The sequence below is a fragment of the Arvicanthis niloticus genome, chromosome 9 (genome assembly GCF_011762505.2).
Source record: "Arvicanthis niloticus isolate mArvNil1 chromosome 9, mArvNil1.pat.X, whole genome shotgun sequence".
Classification (NCBI taxonomy): Eukaryota; Metazoa; Chordata; class Mammalia; order Rodentia; family Muridae; genus Arvicanthis; species Arvicanthis niloticus.
The window spans coordinates 23,272,669-23,287,901 of record NC_047666.1 but is presented as its reverse complement, the minus strand read 5'-3'; the positions used below and the strand labels follow the sequence as shown (position 1 = coordinate 23,287,901).

Sequence of the window (15,233 nt, the reverse complement as noted above, 5' to 3'; positions counted from 1 at the left end):
CACACCTTTTCCAGTAAGGCCATACCTGCTTCCTTCCCAAACAGTTTTACCAACTGGAAACCAAACATTCAAATATGTGAGTCTATGGGGGCCATTCTCATTCAAACCACCACGCAATGCCAGGCTCAAAGCGGTGTTTGCTCTCTTGGGAAAAGTTTACGGCTCTCATCCAGAAACAGCACGTTGGACCCAGTCTTTTCTGTTTCCTTTAAATTAGTTCTGAAAACCTGGAGATATCACCATCATGGATACAATTGCTAATAATGAAGTCTTTGTGGGTGGTTCTCAACCTGTGGGGCGCGACCCCAACGACAGCCCTCTATCTCCAAAAAATATCTACGTTACAATCCATAACAGTAGCAAAATTACAGTTATGAAGTAGCAACAATAGTTTTATGGTTGGGGGTCACCACCACCTGAGGAACTGTATTAAAGGGTCACAGCATCAGGAAGGGTGAGAAGCATTGGCTTAGATGAAGGTGGGTCCTGATTTCTATTCCCTGACTGCTCTTCTGACACCAAGCTGGATTCCCCTGACATCCTTTCTTTCCAACAGCAGCTTTGCACCCATCATTTGATTGTTCTGATGCTAACTCCCCAAGATAGCAGAGACCTCACGGACAGAGAGCTCCGAGTCTCTTACAAGACTGTCCCCACTTCAGAAATCTGTGACTGGTAGGTTGCCAAGCAACCCATTCTTCTGCCTGTCTTACAGCCAATGCCATGACATTCAACTTTGATGGTTCCCTAGAACAAACCATAGAACTATATGTAAACAGTGGGTAGACTGTTAGAGTTTGTTAGAAGGGATAGCCTGAGCCAATGGAAAGACTGGAAGAAGGTTTAGCAGCTCCTGAGCAGCAAACTTCAGTACATGAGGAGTGAGGGTGAGATTGACCCTTCTGTATTTTCTTGTTAAAGTTTGTTTGCTTGAGAGAGACAGGGTCATCTGAGGATGACTTTGAACTTCTGGTCCTTGCCTGTCTCTGTCTCCTGAGTTGTATGGTTACAGACGTGTACACCTACACCTTGTTTAAAGAGTGCCTGGGATGGAAGCCAGGGCCTTGTGTATGTCCGACAAGTGATTTACCAACTGAGCTACAGCCTGAACCCTACCTTGCTTAGAACTCTTGTGACTCCCTGTGAAGTCCTTCTCACAGGGACGTTTGAGAGTAGGGAAGGGGATGGAGGCTTCTAATCACGTGTGGTCTTTCTGGATAAGGTGGCTATCCTGGAGAGAACCTGAGTCATCTCACCAAATGAACTCAGGTGTGCTCAGAGAGAATTCGTTATGATAACCAAGGATCCCCATCACCCAGGAGTCCTTGAGTCCTTGTAGGAACTCTGGCCTAGGACCCAGCCAACGACCATATATGAAGCATGTCAGCTCCTTTCCTGTGATCAGTCTGTAAAGTTCCAAGGTTCAGAGTGGGCAGACACCCGGTCTTTGCCTCCCCTACAAATTCTCCCACCTCATGCACTGTTTTTGTTTGTTTGGTTTTTGAGACAGGGTCTCACTATGTGGCTCTGGCTGGCCTAGAACTCACTGTGTAGACTAGCTTGGCCTCAAACTCATGAAAATCAGCTTGCCTCTGCCTCCCAAGGATTAAAGGTGTGCGCTACCTCAAGCCTGTTGGAAATCGGAGGCCAGTGCTGGGCATCTTCATTTATCTCTTTCCACCTTTACTGAAAAAGAATTTCTCTTTGGACCCAGAGCTGACTGATTCAGTGAGGCAGCCTGGCTAGAAAGCTGTAAGAATCTCCCTGCCTCAACCTCCCCAGCACTGTGACCACAGGCATATGCTGCTGTGCCCAGTTTTTGATGTGGGTGCTGGGGATCCGAACTCTGGTCTTCATGTTTAGGCAGCAAGCACTTTACTGACTGAGCCATCTCCTCAGCCCCACAAGGATGTTTCCTCTGTGAAGTTGATGGTCCCCTTCCTAGGTGCAGATCTCAGACCCTGTTGAAGGGGATTAGGTGCTATGTGGCTCTGAAGCAGAGGCTGGTGTGGAGCTAGGGGAAGAAGGGAAGAGGGTTGTTGGGCTCTTGGCCTCTGGAACGCCAAGAGGAGGGGCCAGTGGTAACATTGGGTTTCTACAGAGTCAGAGGGAGAAGGCAGGGCTGGGAAGTGGTCATGACTTCAGGAGAGCATAAATCTCAGGTTCCCACTGTGTTTCAGGCTCCCACTGCTGTGGGCTCGCAGGACAGGCTTTAGAAACCAGTGGCAAGAACGGGTGCAGGAGGATGAAGGAGGCAGAGCTGGACAGAGGTATGGCTAGATTCTGGACAGACAACCAGTGTGTCTCCCTACAGCCCCAAGGTAAGGATATTTAGGGCTTCTGCCCATACCCTGCCCTCTGAGCCCATCTTTGCCACTCCAGAGATTTGTATCATTCAAGGCCTTGGTTCCGTAGTAAATAGATGGGTCAGAATAAATGGGTCAGCAGGGGACCAGAACTCTGAGCACCCCAGGCTCTATATGAAACCTCCCAGCGCCCCTCTACTGGGTACAGTAATCCAATGTAAGGAAAAATGTGCACTTGGAGTTCAGATGGGGCTGGCTTTGAATTCCAGCTTTGCATATGGTCTTGCTCCTGTATCCTCAGCGGCTGGTGCTCTCTGAGATCATTAGTGGGTGCACTCCTCCCTGGCTATTAACAAAATTCCCAGAAGGCCCGGGACAGCTACAACATTTCAAGCTCTGTGGAAGCCTCCAGGAATGGAACCATCCGCCCCAGGGATGCTAGTGCTTGATTTGGTCAGGCTCGGGAACGTGGAGGTCTGGGCCCCTGCTATGTGCCTCCTTCCTATTTGCCTCCTCCTTCACTTTCTTCTTTATTTATGATCACATTTCCACAGCAATGCTCTCGCTGTGGCTGGTTCTGTGTCTAGGACACCACTGTAACCTCTGTAGGTTGTGAGTCCTTGATCTTTAGCTGTTGCCTGTCCAGAGAGAATGTTTCCTTTCCCTGCCTGTAGCTCCCTGTGAGAAGCATGGTGGTTGTTCTCATCTCTAATGGACAAGCCAGGGGGACTGTCAAGAGCAACAGTCTTGGCCCTCCTTGCACTCTTACCCCGAGTCTTGGCTTCTCCCCTGCAGGACTGGGGCCTATGTCAGCCGCTCCCATGGCTCCCAGGACACTGAGGCACGTCCAGGCCATTATGGCATTAATGGTGGTGACTGTGTTCTTCTCTCTCCTTGCTCTTTTTGTGGTGGGTAAGTTCTCAGGTGACTGTAGCCACAATTTACTCTACTTCTGTCCAAAGTCCTAAGGGACCCAGACAACAGTCTTCTGGAGATTTCTGCTCTCTGAAGTAACATTTTAACACCAACCCAGGCCCAGACCTGGAGTCAACACAGCCTATTGTACTATGAGATGGCTCTGGAGAATAGAGGCTTTCAGGGGAACCTGGGGAGACGGGGTCCTTGATGCTCCTCTCTCTCTGGAACCCAGCTTGTGTGGGCAGTCTATCATGTCAGGGTTATGGATTGAGCTGACCCAGGAATGGCTTTCTCAGCTTCACAGCCTTGGAGACGTGAGCAGAATGAAGATCTTTCCTTCAAAGCCCTATTTCTGGGAGCCAACGACTCTGGACATGACAGTGAGTAGTTGCAGTGAGGACACACCGCAGGGAGCTGGGTGTGGGGCATGGGGTGTGGGTGTGGGGTGTGGGGCACAGACCCTGGTTTCAGCTTCTGTTCCCACACCTAGCTCCAGCTCCCACCTTCCTCCTAAAAAATATTGTAAAGTTATTTTTTGATCGGAATATTCCTTAATGTTCTAGCACTATAGAAACAGAGGAGCTTGAGGTAGTTGATCACATTGTGTTAATAGTTGGGAAGCAGACAGCTATGACACCAGTGCTCATATATATGTATGTGATATATCTATAGACATATCTATAGATATGTCTATAGATATATAGAGATAGATATGATGTTCCATACTTAGAAACATTAAGGAATGTTCTGATTTGCCACCCAAGCTTCCCCACATGACAGACCTCAATGGTACCTCCTGTTTTTTCTTTTCAGATTATTCCCAATTTGACAGGGAGGCAGAGTTGCAAGAGGCTTTCCAGAGGCTTCAGGGCTATGAGGAGAATTCTAGCAGCTGTCTCAAGGAGATACAGATATTGAAGTACCGAATGGACAATGTTAGTTCTCAGGTGCAGTTGCTCGGGGGTCATCTGGAGGATGCCAGTGCTGACATCCAGCAGACAAAAGATGTGCTGGAGGGTTCTGGAGCCTTGGCTTTGGAGACCCAGGCTCTGAGAAACTCCTTGGAGGTGGCCAATGCTGATATCCGTAGTCTGAGAGATGATTTGGAAAAGGCAAATGCTATGACTTCCCAGACCCAAGGTCTCTTAAAGAGCAGCACAGAAAACACCAGCGCTGAGCTCCACGTGCTGGGCAGAGGCCTGGAGGAAGCCCAGTCTGAGATCCAGGCATTGAGGGGAAGTCTGCTGAGTTCAAATGACCTCAGCTTCCAGACCCAGAGCGTTCTCCAGCACAGCATGGATAACATTAGCGCTGAGATCCAGGCTGTGAGAGATGATATGGAAAGGACTGGTGATGAGATGAACTCATTAAAGAAAGAGCTGGAAACACTCACTGCTCAGACTCAAAAGGCAAACGGCAACCTGTTGCAGACAGATGCCCAGATCCAGGGGTTGAAAGCTGAACTGAAAAGCACCGGTTCCTTGAACTCCAAGATTGAGGTGGTCAATGGCCAATTGAAAGATGCCAGCAGAGAGTTACAAACTCTGAGAAGGGACCTGAGTGATGTCTCAGCTTTGAAGTCCAACATCCAGATGCTACAGAGCAATCTTCAGAAGGCCAAGGCAGAGATGCAGAGTTTGAAAACAGATCTGGAGGCTACCAAAACTCTCACTGCCAAGATTCAGGGGGAACAGAGTGGCCTGAGGTCCCTGCAGGAAGCTGTGGCTGCACAGAAGCAAGAACAGATGATTCAGAGTAAGTAGAGACGTGTGTGTGTGTGTGTGTGTGTGTGTGTGTGTGTGTGTGTGTGTGTGTGTGTCTGTCTGGGGAGGGACAGCCTCTGGGGAGGGTGATGACCTCTGACCCTTTAGCCTCTTTGCTTACCTAACCATCTAGGGAGGAGGATGGTACTAGAGATAGGATCACATTCAGTGAGATAAGGCAGCCTGAGTAGCCTAGGATGGCTTGTAATCCAGCCAACGTCAAAACAACCATATACAGGAAAGACGTGAGGACCACCAGCTGGGCAGGGCTCTGCATCTGACCTGCTGCTTTCAGAAGCCATGATGAGACTTTGGACAAGGCTCCTTCCCTGGGCTTTGCTACTCAGCTGGCTGTAAGCTCAGCACTCAGGAGGCAGAGGCAGAGAGACAGAGAGGCAGAGAGGCAGAGAGACAGAGAGGCAGAGAGGCAGAGAGGCAGAAAGGCAGAGAGGCAGAGAGGCAGAGAGGCAGAGAGAGGCAGAGAGAGGCAGAGAGAGGCAGAGAGAGAGGCAGAGAGAGAGGCAGAGAGGCAGAGGCAGAGAGGCAGAGAGAGGCAGAGAGAGAGGCAGAGAGGCAGAGAGAGGCAGAGAGAGAGGCAGAGAGAGAGGCAGAGAGGCAGAGGCAGAGAGGCAGAGAGAGGCAGAGAGAGAGGCAGAGAGGCAGAGGCAGAGAGGCAGAGAGAGAGGCGCAGAGGCAGAGAGGCAGAGGCAGAGAGGCAGAGGCAGAGAGGCAGGGGCAGAGAGGCAGGGGCAGGGGCAGGGGCAGAGAGGCAGAGGGGCAGAGGGGCAGAGGGGCAGAGAGGCAGAGAGGCAGAGAGGCAGAGAGGCAGAGAGGCAGAGACAGAGAGAGAGGCAGAGAGGCAGAGACAGAGAGAGAGGCAGAGGCAGATAGGCAGAGGCAAAGAAGCAGAGGCAGAGAGAGAGGCAGAGAGGCAGAGGCAGAGAGGCAGAGAGGCAGGGGCAGAGAGGCAGGGGCAGGGGCAGAGAGGCAGAGGGGCAGAGGGGCAGAGGGGCAGAGGGGCAGAGGGGCAGAGGGGCAGAGGGGCAGAGGGGCAGAGGGGCAGAGGGGCAGAGGGGCAGAGGGGCAGAGGGGCAGAGGGGCAGAGGGGCAGGGGCAGAGAGGCAGAGAGGCAGAGGCAGAGAGGCAGAGAGGCAGAGAGGCAGAGAGAGAGAGAGGCAGAGAGGCAGAGAGAGAGAGAGAGAGAGAGAGAGAGAGAGAGAGAGAGAGAGAGAGAGAGGCAGAGAGAGAGGCAGAGAGGCAGAGAGAAAGGCAGAGGCAGAGAGGCAGAGAGGCAGAGAGGCAGAGAGGCAGAGGCAGAGGCAGAGGCAGAGGCAGAGGCAGAGAGGCAGAGAGGCAGAGGCAGAGGCAGAGGGGCAGAGGCAGAGAGGCAGAGAGGCAGAGAGGCAGAGAGGCAGAGAGGCAGAGAGGCAGAGAGAGGCAGAGAGAGGCAGAGAGAGAGGCAGAGAGAGAGGCAGAGAGGCAGAGAGGCAGAGAGGCAGAGAGGCAGAGAGGCAGAGAGAGGCAGAGAGAGAGACAGAGAGGCAGAGAGGCAGAGAGAGAGACAGAGAGGCAGAGAGGCAGAGAGGCAGAGAGGCAGAGAGGCAGAGAGGCAGAGAGGCAGAGAGGCAGAGAGGCAGAGAGGCAGAGAGGCAGAGAGGCAGAGAGGCAGAGAGGCAGAGAGGCAGAGAGGCAGAGAGGCAGAGAGGCAGAGAGGCAGAGAGGCAGAGAGGCAGAGAGGCAGAGAGGCAGAGAGGCAGAGAGGCAGAGAGGCAGAGAGGCAGAGAGGCAGAGAGGCAGAGAGGCAGAGAGAGAGGCAGAGGAGGCAGGAGGAGCACTGTGAGTTCCTGGCTAGCCTGGACTATTTGGCTAGACTCTGTCTCAAAAAGAAACAAACAAGGCTAGAGAGATGACCCAGCAGTTGGGAACACCGGTTACACTTCCAGTGTTCAATTCCCACCACTCATATGGTGGCCATCTGCAACTTCAGCTCCAGGAGATCCGAGGACACTAAGCATTTATTTGGTGGACAGAAAGATATGCCAATAAAATACCCAAACACATAAAAATTTAAAAAAACCCACAACAAACAAAACTGAATGAATTTTTTAAAAAAGTGGTTGACCATCATGGTGGCATGATGTTCCCAGCACTCAGGAAGTGGAGGCAGGAGGATCAGGAGTTCAAGGCTAACCTCACCTACACAGTGAGTTTGAGGATGTCCTGGAATATGTAAGATCCTACATTTAAAATGAGGATAACAGGATTGTTTCACATCCAGATCGAGCAGGTTGACACATGAGAAGACTTTAAATGGTGCACCAGGACCCACATTACTGTCAGGGCATAGAGACAGAGAAATATGTCCCCTCCATCACAGCCTGGTGGGCTATGAGGGCAGGCTTGCAGAAATGACACACAGACAAGAGAAAGGGATGAGGGGGAGAAGCAGGGACCGGGGGCTGAAATAAAAAAGAGCCAAAGAAAAGGAGAAGGACTTTCCCTTCTATCGTGTGCAGCACAGAGAGATCAGATGAGAAGGTCTGGGGCTGACTTCTGAAGCCTGTTAGCTGCATGGCAGGCACACAGGGCAAGAGAACACGTTAATAGGCATGGGGACAGGAATCTGGGGTTCTGGAAGCTCCCAGCAGATGAGGAGCCTGTGGAAAAGAGGGCAACTTTCTCAGGTGTGGACTCAGTGTGCAGTCGGCGGCGGCCAGAACCCTGGCTTTCCAGCTGATTCATATGTGCCTTCAGTGTTGGCTTCATCGGACACAGTACCTGGATGAATAAAAACACACGCTGCAGCAGTGCTCTGACCTAGTCTCCATAAAAAGCTGCTTACAACCTAGTAATATTAGAGACGACCCCTTGAGAACAGTGTGCCAGAGGCCACGGGCTGCCTGGGAGACACACAGTGGACAGGGAAAGGCTCTGGGCCTGCAACTCCTTTTCCAAAAGCTGGGAACTGCTGAAGGGTGGCAAGGAGACTCCCTACAAGGCTTGGCTTCCCAGTCTCCCTCAGAGATAAGGAAAAGAAAGTATAGACCTCACTTGCTGGATCTGGAATGCTTTGTGGAGGTTCAAGGCTGTCATTCATAGACTGTGTAGACTAGGATAGAGGCCTGAGCTGTAGGCTCTTGGATGTTGGTTCTAGGCTGTGGACATAGATTTGGTCATGAGATGTTGGTTCTGGTTGCAGCAATGGGACGGTGATGTTTGCATGCGTATAGCAAGGTGCACCATGAGGAAAAGGATGTGGGTGGGGAAGGGAAGCCAAGCCGCATGGGGTTAGAAGTGTGTCTGAAGAAGAGACCATATGAAATATTGATCATGTGGCAGGCACGGAGAGGCAGATATGAGAAGACAGCCACAGAGCTTGCAGCATATTGCTGTGTTCCATTCAAATTCATTGCTAACGTTTTGGTGAACTCCCTTGAGATGGGCTTTCTAGATTCTGATAGATCTGGTTTGAGAGTGAGAGAAAGACAGAGAAGCAGCAAATAGAGAGGTAAAGAGAGAAGGAAGAGAGAGGGTGAGGGAGGGGTAGAAGGGGAGAGGAGAAAGAGAGGGAGACAGAGAGAGGAGATGAGAGAGAGAGGGGGAGGGGGAGGGGGAGGGGAGGGAGAGAGAGAGATTGAGAGAGAGAGAGAGAGAGAGAGAGAGAGAGAGAGAGAGAGAGAGAGAGCGCCTGAGTGGAGTAGGTAGCTTGTCAGAGGTTGGGTGTGGAGGAGGCTGGTCACCTGGAACAGGAGCAGAGGGTTGGAAACTTGGTGTGCCTCCTCTGGGTGGAGTGGGCAGCAGCTCACAAGGTGAAAGAGGCTGTAGGAACTGGAGAATGGGAGGGAAGTGATTTCTGGAGTGGCTGCTGCAGAGCTGACGATGTGGGATTATGTGGACAGTTCCCAGGACCTGCTCTGCTGTCTGTGTCCTGGGAATGACATGGGCGTCTGGAAGCCTTCCCTGTTTCACGCCTCTGCTCACTTCGCCCTGTTGTCCTCACACTCCCTTTGGCTTTCTGCCACAGCATCAGCAACTACCGCTTCTACACTTTGGGATATACTATAGAAAGTGCATTCTCCCCCCACCAGAAAAGAACCATAAAAGTTCTAGTCACAGTACAGCATGAACCACACTCTGGAGCTGAGACCTTTTGACCTGGATGCAGCCTGGCCCCAGAACTTTAGGAAAACCTTCTAGGTGCTTCTAGTAGCAGCCATGCTTTGAGCTTTCCTCCCTTCCTTCTTCAGTGTGTATAGTATATAGAGGCTAGAGTGTCTTCCTCAACCTCTCTCCACTTGATCTATCAACTATCTATCTATCTATCTATCTATCTATCTATCTATCTATCTATCTATCATCTATCTATCTATCATCTATCTATCTATCTATCATCTGTCTATCTATCTATTATCTATCTATCAGTCCATCCATCCATCTATCCATCATCTATCTGTCTTTGAGATAGATATCTCAGGCTGTCTTTAAACATGGTATCTAACCAAGGATGACCTGAGCTTCTTATCTTCCTGCCTCCACCTCCTTGGGTTCTGGAACTACAGAAGTGCCCTATTAAGTGTGGTTTATGCTGTACTGTGACTAGAACTCGACTGCTTTCTGCACAACAGCCAAGCACATCCACTGAGCTATATCCACCTTATTTTTGGAGACGATGTTTCTCATTCCATTCCATTAAGCAGACTGGTCAATGGACTTAAGGACATTGCTGTCTCGCACTCCCAACACTGAGATTATAGGCACAGCATGCAGCGAGCACACTGGGCTTTTATGTGGGTACTGGGACTGAACTAGATAGACCTTCATGGTTGTGCAGCAGGAGCATCATTAATTCAGTCATCTCTGAGCCCTTGAACCTTTTATTTAAGGGCAAAATAGGCAGTATTTTAGGCTTCTGTGTTGTAGGGTCTCTGTCGTACAGAGATGCTTCCTGCTGCAGTGTTGACGGAGCACCACGGATATCACACAGATGTGGTCCAGTAAGACTTTCTGAGAGGAGGTTCCTGGGGTGCAGTTTGTCCACTCTTGTTTTAACCTCAGACAGTGCCAGAATCACCCGCAGGCTTGGCAGAACCATGGTGTGTGCTAAAGGGTGTTTGAGGGCTGAACAGAGAAGGGAACGTTCATCTGAGCCAGTTTCCTGGTGATGCTGGCATAGTCAGGTCCAGTTTCCTGGTGATGCTGGCATAGCCAGGTGAGGACCATGTGTTGAGAATTCCTACTTCACACACTCACCATCTTTCTCTGAGACCTCAGTTCTTGTGTCGCCATGATGTTTCTGCCTGATTAAAAGTACCTTCTTCCTGGGTGGGCCAGGTGGCTCAGCAGGTAAAATGCTTGTCACGAAGCCCAACAGCCTGAATTTGATCCCTAGAACCCGAATGGTGGGAAGAGAGAACTGACCCCTGCACGCTGTCCTCTGACCTCATCTAATACACAAATTTAAACATGTCCAGGGCGCCTTCGTCCTGTTCCATTCTCTCCGGCTTGAACATTCTTACAGAGGACGTGGATGTGTATTGGAGTCTGCGGATGGAGATGGAGTCAGGAAGTGAAAAAGGTTACAAGTTGCAGCGTTGGAAGTAGACGGGGAAATGGCTGGTGACAGTCATTGAGAGGACGAGTGCTGAATATCAGAAAGCAGACATCTTCAGAAAGTGCCCATGGGTGACCAAGCTGAGACTCCCCAGAGTGACTGGGACACCTAGGTGCCCTGGGATGCTAAGATGGGGCCCTGTGACTGGGGTGTGGGGTCCCAGCCTTGCTCCTGGAACACAGCACTGGGAATTGTGATTTTCCAAGGTCAGACCTGGTAGAGCAGAGCTGGCTTTGGGACACTATGTGCTCCTGACCCTTTCTCCCTGACCTTTGTTCTAGATCAGGTTCTCCAGCTTGTCATGCAGGACTGGAAGTACTTCAGTGGACACTTTTATTACTTTTCTCGTGACAAGAAGTCATGGCACGAGGCTGAGAATTTCTGTGTGTCCCAGGGAGCACACCTGGCTTCAGTGACCTCTCAGGAGGAGCAGGTCAGAGCTGAGGGCCTGGGGCAGGCTGAGAGTGGGGTATGGTTAGGGGCACAAAATCTTTAGCTTTTGTCCTCCTAATGGGTGGCAGAGTCCCTCATGCTCCTATCAGGCAAGGAACAAATATTTACTGAGCTCCCAAGAGCATTCTGTACTGAGGTAGAAATGTAGTCAGCTACAGCCACCTCCTCAGGGAAGGAGGAAGACCTACAGGCCCCAGCAGATGTCAGCAGGAAGGGAAGAAAAAGGACACCCGTGACACTCTTCAATGTAGGCGGTGTTTCTCTGTCACTCTCCCTCAGTCCTGCCAGCCTTCCTTTCTGGGCATCAGTCTGGATTGAAATACCCAGTGGCTGTGGCGGGCTGGAGGAGAGGAGACCCTGGCCCTCTGGGAGCTAGGCTCACTCCTAAGCATCTAGGACTGTCCACGGAGATGCTGTCCAACAGGCTGATGGAGGACAATGCTAAGCTTGGCTTGGCTTAACCTGCAGAATTGTCCACTCCTTGCAGCTCTCCCAGGACTTGTAGGTGCGCCTAAGAATAAACTGGGATGAGGATTTCTGTCCCAGCAAAGTCACACCCCTTTTCAAATGTGAGGGCAGGACCATTGAAGACAAGTCAATATGGGGGAAGTTGGGGCCTTCCCAGAGGGACCTACTTGCTGCTCTAGAGATTGGATAAGACATGGAAGGTTCTGGAAGCTCCTAAATTGAGATGGGCTCCCTGATTAGGGTTCAGGGAAGGGATGGTCCAAAGAGTCAGCTCCTCACAGCCCTGCCTCCTTTTCATAGTCATTCCTGGTACAGATCACGAATGGTGTGTACTATTGGATCGGGCTCACTGACCAGGGCTCAGAGGGCAACTGGCGCTGGGTGGATGGGACATCATTCAACTATGCCCAGAGCAAAGGGTGAGTCTAACCTCTGTCTAGCTTTGTCCAGGCATTGTCTGCCTTGGGCAGGATTCACTGTTCTTTGTGTATGGTCCTGTCTAGTGAGTGTTAGTAGTGTATGTGTGTTGTGTGTATGGTACATACATGTGTTTATACATATAGATGAGTGTGACATGCATGGTGTGTGATGTGCAATGTTTGTGGTATCTGAGATGACATGGAGTATGTTGACCTCTGAGGCCAGTAGAACGGCCTCTAGAAAGGACAGGCCTTGGGGTTAGCAGGCCAGCTGCCTTCCTGCTTTTCTGATTTCATAGATTCGTTTGTTTCCTCCAAGTGTTGAATTCTGTGGAAGACTCCCCTTCAGACCCCAGATCGTCAGTAACAGAGGGAGGGCAGACCCAGCAGGCCACTCTGAGGACTCCTCTAGTCTCAGTCCTGTCCGCATCCTGAGGTCTCTTTATGCATGCGGAAAGAATACTGCCCTGTACAGCAGAGTAAAACCATGTTCTTCCAGGTTTTGGGAGAAAAATCAGCCTGACAACTGGAGAAATGGGAGAGGGGTGTTTGAAGATTGTGTCCATATACATAAACTGTGGAACGACATAGCCTGCGGGTCCGCCTACCCCTGGGTGTGCAAGAAGTCCACAGATTGGTCTATGGCCAGGATGGGCCAGAACTGAGTCTTTCCTCCTGAGACTCCTACAGCCTTGAACTCACTTCAGGGCTTCTTGTGTCCTGTGTTGCCCTGTTGTTTTGCCATTTGAAATATGCTTCCCTCCTTCTTAAAGATAAGCCCTGCGTGCTGGTGTCCCCTCAGTGCCCCAACATGTCTGCCCAGATAGGCCCTCAATAAATACTCACTGAATGAACAGAAACTTGGTTCTTGATAATCCCTGCAGCTGCCTTCACACCCACACCTCCCTGGACTGGCCCTTCCTTCCCTAGGTGCTTTCGGTTCCTACAGGTACACTTCTCAGTGACAGTTCCAACAGCAGCTGGGGCTTCACAGGAACTACAGGGCCTCCCTAAGTCCCTTCCTAAGTCAGTGCTGCCTTTGGCAGGAGGCAGGGTCAGCTCTCCTGCTCTTATGCCCTCAAGTTGACTCACCTGCACCCACGCCTCCAGAGCCAGCTCCACTGTGCTGCTCAGTCAAGGTACAGGGCCAGCTCTCCCAAGTGCTGCAGCCTGTGAGGGGCTGGGCCAGCTCACCTGCTCTCATTACCCCAGGGCCAGCTCTCCTGACTGTCATAGGTGGTAAGGGGTGGGGCGGGGAGGACATCACCCCTGTACCCATGCCATCTCTCAGCAGACAAGTGGTTGGGCCAGCTTTCCCTTACTCTCATTCTCAGGGATGGCTCACCCGTACCCACTTCAACCAGGGCCAACACTACGGTGCTGCTCAGGAGAGGTACAGGGCTTGCTTTCTCAAATGCTCCAGCCAGTTAAGGGCAGGACCAGCTCTCCTACCCTCATGAGCCCGTGGTCAGTTTTCCTGATGGCCGCAGGTCAGGTGAGGGGAAAGGGGTGGGAAGGCACCACCTCACACCCATGCCACCTCATGGCAGACAAATGGCAGGGCCAGTCTTCCCACATTCTCACCCTTGGGGGCTGTCTCACCTGTGCCCCCACCATTAGGGTCAGCCTGGCTGTGCTTTCCAGATGAGGTCCAGGGCCTGCTCTCCCAGGCCTGCTCTGCTACTGCTGATAAAGGGCAGGGGCTAGCTTTCCTGAGCTCATGACCCTGTGAGCAGCTTTCCTGACTGCCAGAAGCAGTGAGGAGCTGGGGGCATCACCTCTACACCTGGGCCACCCCATCCATAGCAGATAAGTGTCAGGGATGGCTCTCCCATACTCCTGCCTTGGGGCTGGCTCACCCACAACCCTGCCATCGCGGTCAGCTCCACTGTGCTGCCTGGGCAAGGTGCAGGACTTGCTTTTTTGTGTGCTGCCAGAGGTAAAAGATGAGACCAGCTCCCCAGAGCGCCACATTCAGTGACGGATGTGCCAGTTTTGCACAGCCCCTGAACATCCATGTGGTCCCCAGTGACTGCCCTGATCAGAGATATCCCATGTTCTCCAATGGTTACGAGTCAGGACATCAGCATTCAAACTCTCCCTTTGTTTAGCCGTGGACTCAGACATAAGCGTCAGCCGCAGTTCTTGATGGGACCTCACCATGGCTCCAGCTGTCAGGAATGGCCACTCACAGCAAGCTCTTCCTCTCTACCTTCAAGTCTCCAGTCTCATCTCTCCTCACAATGCTCAAGCTGCCCACTTCTCCCTCTCCCATCTGACCACTCAACACTTGCATATTGTGGTGGCTCCTGCTGCAGGCTGCCCACCCCTCTGGCAGGTCCCTGGGTGACATCCTCCATCCATGATGCATGGCATGTTGGCAAGCAGGTGTCTATGACCCACCTGTGCAGTGCACTGTGCATGCACCCACAGGTCTGTGGGTGGTATGGTGGTCCACAAGTCTGTCTTTCTGTCTTTCTCCTTATGCGTTATGCAATAGGATTTTATCACCAGTTTTGTAAAATTCAACTAAGAGCCTTGGCAATAGCCTGAGATGTTTGGGTGCTTCCACTGGACTCCTTTGGTTAATGGCTTGAGCAGATGTTATCCATTCCTGGCATGGTAAGTCTTACTCGGTGGAAAGTTGTCTAATTGGGGCATTATCTCCCTTGTTATTTGGTGACCTAATTATATGTATATATTTTAAGCAGTTTCTTTTTGGTCCCTTCCCTACCTTTTGGAATGGTAACACATATCCTATGTCATGTTGTTGGAAATATAGTGCTGGAATTAGTTGTGTGCCCTACCACTGCTCAGCCTCAGGGGTCCTCTTCTACCTGTCTTTGTTCCCTGAGACCAGGTCTCTCACTAAACCTGGGACTTAACAATCACTCTTGGTGGGTTGCAGAACCTATCAAAATGATGATAATTTTTTTTTTCATTTTGAGACATGGCAGAAAGAGTAAATTACAGGGAACTTAGGGACAGGAGCCTCTTACTCAGGAGTCTGATTGGAGCCTTTTCCAGGCCAGTTGAGAATCAAGAAATGGACCGTGATTATCATTTGCTTAAGACTGTTCTTGGCTGCACACCTGCAGTTCTCTAGAAACCTCATCGAAGTCCCTCTATATGAAGGAACTTGCTAAGTCCCTCGTGGAAGCATAGTGGCTCCTGCTCTTAGTGGTCCTACTTATCAAGTTGGAACCCCATCCAAGACAACCTCTAATATCGCTCAGTACAAAGGGAAAAGGAAAAACAACATTTTAGCCATCCTTTGAGATGTAACTTGACAGCC

At 51.1% G+C, this 15,233-nt stretch overlaps 2 protein-coding genes across 3 annotated transcripts in view; both read left to right on the top strand.

Moving 5' to 3' along the window:
* Cd207 (CD207 molecule) overlaps positions 1–817 on the top strand; it is a 54,249-nt gene extending 53,432 nt beyond the window's left edge. Inside the window, exon 16 of the transcript XR_013112471.1 lies at positions 560–817. The gene's annotated coding sequence lies outside the window, so the exon portion shown is untranslated. The remainder of the gene's footprint in view (positions 1–559) is intronic.
* Positions 818–2,100: 1,283 nt separating this feature from the next.
* Positions 2,101–12,798, top strand: Clec4f (C-type lectin domain family 4 member F). Of its 2 annotated transcripts, none has more exons than XM_076939970.1 (7): positions 2,101–2,321; positions 3,102–3,218; positions 3,521–3,604; positions 4,038–4,979; positions 10,880–11,031; positions 11,820–11,938; positions 12,238–12,436. In XM_076939970.1, the coding sequence occupies exons 1-7, from the start codon at positions 2,246–2,248 to the stop codon at positions 12,371–12,373; spliced, it is 1,626 nt and encodes a 541-aa protein (XP_076796085.1). In that variant the 5' UTR covers positions 2,101–2,245; the 3' UTR covers positions 12,374–12,436. The 2 variants fall into 2 exon arrangements, with proteins under 2 accessions (XP_076796085.1, XP_034368294.1); XM_034512403.2 differs by lacking the exon at positions 12,238–12,436 and adding an exon at positions 12,438–12,798 and having other exon boundaries at positions 2,103–2,321.
* The last annotated feature ends 2,435 nt before the right edge of the window (positions 12,799–15,233 follow it).